Below are 8,969 nucleotides of genomic sequence, written 5' to 3'. Positions count from 1 at the left end.
CTAGAGGGGGGCGTTGTCAGTCCTCCACTTGCGGGGGTAACTCTGCTGGTGGCTGTCGCAGCTGGGGCTCCTCATGGTGTCAAGTGGCACCACCACCTCATCTGGGTTTGAGTTCTTATTCAGCTCCACCACGCGGGGTACCACCGAAGACCAACGATCTGTGCAGTGGGTGCAATGGAGGGAGGGTTGAGGGGGGTGCAGAGTGCATGCACATATTGAGCACCTACTGTGTACCAGGCACTCCACCGTGATCTAAAGGGAGGAGGGTATTATTATTCCCATTTTACAGAGGTGGAAACTGGGGCTCAGAGAGGGCAAGGCACCTGCCCAGGAGCACACAGGGAGTGCATGGAAGAACAAGGATCTGAACGACCTGAATGTCCATATCCTTTGTACTGCACCACCCTCATTTATGGCTTAGTAAGAAACAGAAGGCATTTCTCCACCACAAGAAGGCCGAGGACCCTGGCCTCCCCTCCGCCACTGCAGCTCCTATCCACAGAGATGAGCTATCCCAGCCATTCATAAGCATCCAAGGACACTTATCGGCCAGCCCATCAACCCACCCATTGTACAGACATGGACACTGAGTCCCAGAGAGGGGACAGGATTTCTCAAAGCAAGTTAGTGATAAGGATGGACCAGGGTTCCCCTCTGCACCCATCTCCCCACTCCACCCCACCCTCCCTTCTACTCACCCCTCCGGAGGCGGCCCACAGTGTGCGAGAAGCCGTAATACTGGTACGTCTCGTTCTTGCCAGGGTCCTCGTTAATGATGCCCAAGTTCTGGTTCCAGTGAGACCAGTTCACCTCGTCAACCCTGGCAAGGCCAGAGCAAAAGGTCAGGGGGCAGCCCACGCCGAGACAGGGTGCCCCTCGTACAACCCCAGGCACCCTCCCTGCTCCAGGCTCCCCAGCACACTTTTCTTCTTGGTGCTATTACTTCTTGTCATTGGGTTGTTGTCGTCAGTTGCTGTCGAGTCGATTGGGACTCATGACGACCCCATGTCTGCAGAGTAGAACTGTGCTCCATAGGATTTTCATGGCTGTGATCTTTCAGAAGCAGATCACCAGGCCTGTCTTCCGAGGCGCCTCTGGGTGGCTCTGAACCGCCAACTTTTTGGCTAGTAGTCAAGTGCTTAACTGTTCCTGCCACACAGAGACTCCCTGGTAAAGTCAGTTCTGGTCTCCTGGGCCCAAAACGACTCAGTATCATTTTCATTTTTTTTAATAGTTTTTTTGTATTTTCATATAACCTCCACTTTTTCAGCAATTGCTACACGTCAGCAAGGAAGGTAAAACGTTCACTATTCCCATCTTACAGATTAGGAAACTGAGGCTCCAAGGGGCTAAACTAATCGGCTAAGTTCACAAAGCTGGTAAATTACAAAGTCAGGATTGGACCCCAGCCTTGCCTGACTCAAACACTAGGCTTATACGCTACACCAGCAATCCGTTTACAACAAATGATTCGCCTTAACAACTTAAGTCACCACGGGATTCACCCAAGAAGCTGGCATCCCCCATGCATTTGGAAGATGGAGGCAGTCTGCAGAAGGCCCCTCAGACAGGCAGGGGAACACCCCAAGCCGTGGGAGCTGCTGATTGCTTGGTTTCCCCATATCAGCCGGGGCACTGAAGCCCAGCCAGTGTGTGGCTGATAGAAGGTGATGCTCTGACTGTGTTCTTTTAGGATCTATCTATATGAGATCAGCGTGACAACAGGAACTCAGAGGATTAGATAGGAACCTTAGGGAGCAGTGAGTTCATGTTAATGTGGGAGGAACAACTCAGAACGGGAGGGTGAGAATGGTTGCCCAACTCGAAGAATGTAATTCATGTCACTAGGTTGTACATGTAGAAACTGTTGAACTGGTGAATGTTCTGCTGTGTATATTCTCAACAACAAAAAAAATAAATTTAAAAAACAAAAAAGAATGTGATGTGCTGAGTCGAGTACCCTCCTCCGTGGCTCCGCCTCCCCTGAGCAAGGGGCAGAGGTTGAGTGGCTGCCGTTTTGGGTGTCCCGACATGCATCAGGCACTGGCCTATGAGGTGGTGCTATCATTGTCCCCATTCCATAGATGCAGAAACTGAGGCCGAAGAGAACGAACCTGTGCAAGATCACTTGGTGGAACTGAACTCCCGAAGTTGTAAATGGGTAGAATCATAAGCAGGAGCAGCAGGGGCCCCATTCACCCCGTTTGCCCCACAGTGGTCCTGCCTCATCCTCCCGCCCTACCTTACCTGAAGCACCACCGGCGGTCGGGAGTACCGTCCGAGCTCTTGCCCACGGTCACCATCTCTCCGGAGCGGAAGGCCTTCCTCAGGAACACCGGGAAGGAGCGCTCAATGTCCAGGATGGTGGTGGCCCACTGCAGGGAGAGGAGGGTCAGGGCGGGCCATCAGTGAGCCTCCCCCAACCCCACACCTACTGCCCGAATGGCGGATGGGCCGAGGTGGGCAGAGAACTAGGCCTTCGGCTCCTAATGCCCCTAGAAATAGGCACTTGGCAGAAAGACAAATGAGTGATGCAGAACGGATCAGATGTAAAAAGGCCACAGCCCAAGTCCCATAACACATACACAGCAGTCACCATTCGGTGTGGGGAATGCCAGGGAGGGGTGGGGACTGGGGCAAACCAGGAAGCAGATGCCCTGTGCAACAGGAGCCGTCTGCCTTTCAGTCCACCCGGTGGCCACCAGGCAGGAGTGTGGGCCCCGGATTGCTGGGGCTTCCAATTTTTCGAAAAAGGCCAGAAATCAGGATTTTTATCTGAAATCTCTTGACTTCTAAATTTTGCTTTAAAATTTTCAAAAGTATGGTGATCCAGAAAAAAAAACATCTGTGCTGGTCAAATCTAGTCCGCTGGCTGCCAGTTTGCATCATAGATTTACACTCAGTGGGGAAACTAGAAGGTGTTTTGGGTGGCACAAACGGTTATGCGCTTGGCTGCTAACTGAAGGGTTGGCGGTTCGAGTCTACCCACAGGTGCCTTGGAAGAAAGTTCTGGTGATCCACTTCTGAAAAGTCAGCCACTGAAAACCCTACAGAGCAGTTGTACTCTGACACACGTGGAGTTGCCATGAGTGGGAATCGATGCAACAGCAAGTGGTTTGGTTTTTTTGGCTTGGGGAAACTGAGGCACCGGCATTAACAAGGTATGGAACGAAGCTTAAGAGCGACTGTGGACCGTTTCCCTCTGTCCCAGACCTGGGAGACACAGCCCTTGGTTTTTTTTTTTTCATTGTACCATTTCTTTTAAATGCATTGAGTCAGAATGAACATGGCTGCTGCATCCCTGGACTCCTTTGTGAAACCTTGGTTTGTGGACGGCACTGGGCCTGGTAGGCCGTGGGTTGGCACATGGACCCTGAGGGGCTCTGCTCTCTAGGGCTGCATGGAGGCCTTTTGGGAAGCAAAGGCAGCAGCTCCCTGTGCTAATGTGGCCCGTGGCCACGTGGCTCCTCCTCTTGTCACTGACATACTCCCTGGGGGGGTGGAGCCTGGAAGTCACACCTGGGCTGGTAAGATTCCCTGATGAGGATGCTGGAGCCCTTGGGTGATGTAAACGGTTAATCACTTGACTACTAACTGAAAAGTTGGCAGTTTGAACCCACCCAGAGGCACCTTGGAAGAAAGGCCTGGTGATCTGCTACCTAAAGGTCACAGCCTTGAAAATCCTATGGAGTAGTTCTACTCCGCACCCCTGGGGTGGCCATGAGTCAGAATCCACCTAACAGCAACTGGTGGTGGTGGGTGAGGATGCTGAGGCTTCCCTGCACCCGGGTGGCCCATACCCACGCTGACCTTGTCTCCCATGCCACAGAAGGAGCCCTGTTGAAGGGTTCGTGCTCTCTGCCCAGCTGCACTTCTTGTCCCTACAGAGCTCATGTTACCTGGTGCTGGGAGAAGCCAACATAGCCCATGAGTGTGACTGTAAGGTGAACCTGAGCCCGTGGCTGGTAGCAGGCAAGCAGCTACCTTGACATTCACCAGGTGGCTCTGGGAAGGAGGCAGCGGCTTTTGGTGCCCATTTTACAGACAGAGAAATGGAGGCTGAACTAGATGGTGGTGAGGTGGGTCAGGCCGCCCCAGCTCCCCCATCTTGCAAGAAGGGGAGCTGGTGGGGTTGGGGCAGGGTGTCCAGCGGTCTCACCTGCAGCTTCCAGATGTGCTTGCTCTCCTTGGAGACCTGGCCCACCGTCTCCCCCATGAGGGCGATGAGCATGTTAAGGAGCAGCACGAAGGTGAGGATGATGTAGGTGACAAGCAGGATGATGAAGACCTCGGGGTACTTGGCGCTGCTCAGCATCTCCAGGTCGCCCATGCCGATGGTCAGCTTGAAGAGGTCCAGGAGGAAGGTGCTGAAGGTCTCGCTGTCGCGGCACGAGGGGTAGGTGGGCACCGAGCAGTTGGTCTGGTCCTGGTTGCACACCTTCATGTTGGCACAAGGGTTCAGGAGGGAGACCAGGGCTGTGGGAGGGGCGGGGGTGGAGCTCACTGAGTGGTGAAGAGGTGGAGAGCATCATTCCCATTTTATGGAGGGGAAAGCTGAGGCTTGGAGAGGCAAAGGCACTGGCCCAAGGTTACCCAGCTAGTAGGCAAGTCGAGAGGTGAACCCAGATCTTCCCGATCCCAACGCCCATGCTCTTTCCACAAACTTTTGCTGACAAGGAAGAAGTGTGCAGGATCTAGTCCAGTGGTTCTCAGCCAGGGGTAACCACCTACTCACCAGCCCCTAGGGACACGGGGCAATGTCTGGAGACGTTTTTGGTTGTCACCCCTGGGAGGGGAGATGCTACAGGCATCTAGTGGGTAGAGCTTAGACCCCACTGCCATCAGGTCAATTCCGACTCATGGCAACCCTACGGGGCAGAACGGTCCCATAAGGTTTCCCAGCTGGAATCTTTACGGAAGCAGACTGCCAGATCTTTCTCCCGTGGAACGGCTGGTGGGTTTGAACTGCTGACCTTTCCATTAGTAGCTGAGCATTTAGCCACTGTGCCACCAGGGCTCCTTGGGTAGAGCACTGGAGAAGCTGCTGAACATCTGTCTTAGTTATCTAGTGCTGCTGTAACAGAAATACTAGTGGATGGCTGTAACAAACAGAAATTTATTTTCTCACAGTTAGGAGACTAGACATCCGAATTCAGGGTGCTGGCTCTAGGGGAAGGCTGTCTCTGTCCGCTCTGGGGGGAAATCCTTGTCTCAGCTTCTGTAACCCTGGTGATCCTCAGTTCCTTAGTGATCTCCACGTGACACCTATCTTTCCCCCGTTTGTGCTTGCTTGCTTCTGTGCCAAATCTGTTGTTTTTCTATCTCAAAAGTGAGTAGGTATAAGACATACCTTACACGGATAGGGCCTCATTAACATAGCAAAGAAAATCTTATTCCCAAATGGGATTATATCCACAGGTATAGGGGTTATGATTCCAACACATATTTTGGGGGGACACAATTCAATCTGTAACAACATCCTACAACGCACAGGACAGCCCCCACAACCAAGAATGATCCAACATTGCCAAGGGTGAGAAACCCTGATCTAACCTATCATTTCCAGCATTCCCTGGGGCAGACTCTCTCTCATGCTCCTGTGTCCCATCCATACCTGGTCAGAGAGGAAGAGTGGAAGCGGAAACCAGGTATCAGTCCTGACTGTCCTTGAAGCCGTGGTCTCTAACAGTCTTGCCCCTTCAGACATCTCAAATTGATCGCAGAGCTCATCCCTTCCCACTAAACCCAGATAATCCTTCAGAGTCCTTCTCAACACAGTTTAGCAGCAACAACCTAACTCAAAACCAGCCAGGACAGGGAGCATAAGGAGGCTTAGGCCCTTTGGTCAGTGGGGTGTTGAATCATATTGCCTTCAACCAGAGGTGGTAAGCACGTTTCAACTCATATGCTTTGGTGTTGTTAGCTGCCTTCAAGTTGGCCCTGACTCATAGTGACTCCATGCACAACGGAACAAAACATAACATTGCCCAGTCCTGCACCATCCCCATGATCAGTTATGGTTCCGACCGTTGTGATTCATAGAGTTTTCACTGGCTGATTTTCAGAAGTAGATCACCAGGCCCTTCTTCCTAGTCCATCTTAGTTTGGAAGCTCTGCTGAAACCTATTCAGCATCATAGCAACATGCAAGGCTCCACTGACAGACAAGTGATGGCTGCACATGAAGTGCACTGGCTAGGAATCGAACCCACGTCTCCTGCATGGGAGGTGAGAAATCTACCACTGAACCACCAATGCCTCACTCATGCTAATGCTATTCAATTGTATAGTGGCCATTGAAACGTTATGTTGAAGGATTCTGAGACCTGGTCTGGATTCATCAGAAAAATTGTTCTGTGATCTATTAGCATGTCTGCCATGGATACAAAAATAGGGAATGGCAGCACTTGTGCCATGTTTGTTAAGTCAGCCTCAGATCCTGATCTAGTAGATCTAGCATACCCTGGCAAGAGAAACTCTGGGACCAAGCTGAGCCCTAAGTTGCTCCTTTGATTAACCCCTAGCTTCTTCCTCAGTTTCTATATTTACGACTACAGTCGGGCTAGACTCCTAACCTGGATCCCAATCTATTGTTGAGCCCTTGACACTCTGTCTAGTTCTTCCCAGCCCTGTTCCTGGGAGGGGGCAGCTGTGCCCTGCCCCCATCTCCCTAGCCAAAGCTAGAGACCCACTTCCTCCAAAATAGTCCCCACAGATTATTCCCTTAGCACCATCTGGGTTAAAATATCACCACCATCAGACTCCTGCTGCCTGTGCAGAATCCCAGATGAAGCTTCCCAAATGTGAACGTGGCCTGGTCAAGCCTGACTTGGCCACTCCCCTGTGGACACTGGGCATTGGATGGCAGATCACCCACCCTTGGGGATTAGTGCAATGTCTCGGTCACTTTCCCCATTCCTGCTCCTTCCTCCATGGCCTGTGTCACTGAGGCCCCAGCATGCCTCAGTTCGGCATCATGACATCATGGAGAAAGCATCCATGGAGGGAGCCGATACTGGGCTCACAAAAAGACCTGGGCTGGTAGATCAATTACAAAAATGGTCCCAATCTTTCACCCTGCCCTGTTTGCAATGCAGCTTTACCCTCGCAATGTGTGTTTCTCACCCTTTGAATCAGGGCTGGCCTTGCGACTTGCTTTGGCCAACAGAAGGAGGCAGAGGTGACACTGTGCCAGGCAGTGGCCTTGATCACTTCAGCTCATGTTCTTGGAACCCTAAGACCACCACGTGGACAAGCTCAAGCTAGCCAGCCGGAGGATGAGAACCATGTGGAAGAGAGCAAAGTTACCCCAAATGCGGCTGCCCTAGCTACACCAGTCAGCCCATGGAGCAGTGGTTAAGAGCTCAGGCTGCTTACCAAAAGGTTGGCTCCTTGGAAACAGCAGCTCCTTGGAAGCCCTTTGGGGCAGTTCTGCTCTGCCCTATAGGGTCGCTACAAGTCAGAAGTGACTTGACAGCAACGGGTTTGGTTTTTTTGTTTTTTTTTTTAAATAGCTAATATGCCCGCTTTACCATTCACTAGCTTTTGAACTTGGGTAAGTTATTTAACCTTTCTAAGCCTCAGTTTTCGTATCTGTACAAGGCGATAATAAAGGTACTTACCTCACAGGCTTGTTGGAAGGATCGAATGAGGCAGGGGTAAGAGAGAACTTAGCCCAGTGCCAGGCATACAGCGAGAGCTCAGCAAATGCTGGCTGTTATCATTAGCACATTACGGCGCCTGCCCCAGGCCTGCACCGCCCTCGCCAGTCCCACCTGGGCACCCAGACTCACCTGAGGCGTAGCCGATCATGAAGAGCAAGTAGACGAGCAGGAAGCGGAAAAGGTCTTTGAAGAGGATCTAAAGACCCCAGTGGGGTTTTGGAGGCCAAGATGAGACACGTGGTTTCTCATTCTCCCCACTCCTCCACCCCAAACTTTCTCCCCACGTCTACCCTTGTCCCCCCTCTACCCCCAAATTCCAGACCTGCCCGCTGCCACCATAGGGCCTCCAACCCTCAGGTCCACAGGTACCAGCTGTACAGTTCAGATGTACATGTGGTACATGTGGCTCCCTGCAGGGACACACAGGTCCAGAGGGTCCCCCGTCTGTACCTTCTGGATCATGATGCTATAGGTTCCTGTCAGCTTCAGCCCACGGGTGAAGTAGAGGGCGTTCATCCAGCCCAGGACCAGGGCAAAGACCATGACGGCCAAGTAGGCCTCAATCCCCGCCAGGTAGAGGGCGGCCGAGACAATCACCAGCACAGAATAGATGAAGCTACCGGGCAGCAAAGGCCACGAGGCGGGGCCAGAAGGGAGAGGGCACCATGAGGCCTTGGTCAGGGGGACATGCCCCCAAACCCTCCTGGGTACCAGGATGCCCTTTTAGATCCCCAGAAGAGAAACAAAGTAGATTATCTGGGTTATTTAGGAGTCTGTTAACCAAGACACTCAAATAACTGGCTATTAATAGTGTGTGTAATGGCCCTGAGGCCCTACAAGATCCCAAAGTGATACCCTTTGGAATTGCTGGAGAGAGATCCAGGTGTGTTCAGTGGAGATTTTGTGGTTAAATAAACTTCATTTTAAGGGAAACAGAAAGGATGCGGTGCACACGCGGCAACTCTCTTATCCTAGGCCCCAGGCAGACATCACTAATCAATCACAGCTCTCTTTCCCATTAAATGCAGACACAGCTTCGAGATTCTTCTCAACATGACACGGCAGACAGACATTAGCAATCAATCCCTGGCATACGATTTTAAACCTATTTCTATTGATGGTGTATTATGGTAACCCTCTAGCAGCCAGAATCTTGCTTTAACCAGAAGAACATTTTGCCTGGCCTTTGTCTTGTCCTGACTTTGGGTTACAGCTGCCCAGGTTCTCTCCTAATACAGTCACCTCCTGGTCCAATCAGGATGACCCATCAGCCCAACCCCACCTTCGTCATCCAGGAGCTGCTGGC

The 8,969-nt window shown here is 51.9% G+C and overlaps 1 protein-coding gene across 1 annotated transcript in view; it reads right to left on the bottom strand.

Annotated features, from left to right (window-relative positions):
- Positions 1-8,969, bottom strand: part of TRPV4 (transient receptor potential cation channel subfamily V member 4) — a 28,541-nt gene continuing 19,572 nt past the window's right edge. The window contains exons 6-12 of the mRNA XM_012556273.1: positions 8,906-8,964; positions 8,114-8,279; positions 7,793-7,859; positions 4,160-4,476; positions 2,248-2,375; positions 699-820; positions 1-158 (exon numbers count right to left, since the gene is read on the bottom strand). Coding sequence (XP_012411727.1) covers positions 1-158; positions 699-820; positions 2,248-2,375; positions 4,160-4,476; positions 7,793-7,859; positions 8,114-8,279; positions 8,906-8,964 — 1,017 coding nt within the window. The remainder of the gene's footprint in view (positions 159-698; positions 821-2,247; positions 2,376-4,159; positions 4,477-7,792; positions 7,860-8,113; positions 8,280-8,905; positions 8,965-8,969) is intronic.

This window comes from Trichechus manatus, unplaced genomic scaffold, assembly GCF_000243295.1.
Source record: "Trichechus manatus latirostris isolate Lorelei unplaced genomic scaffold, TriManLat1.0 scaffold00061, whole genome shotgun sequence".
Classification (NCBI taxonomy): Eukaryota; Metazoa; Chordata; class Mammalia; order Sirenia; family Trichechidae; genus Trichechus; species Trichechus manatus.
The sequence above is the reverse complement of the archived record's forward strand: the minus strand, read 5'-3'. Positions and strand labels throughout refer to the sequence as shown.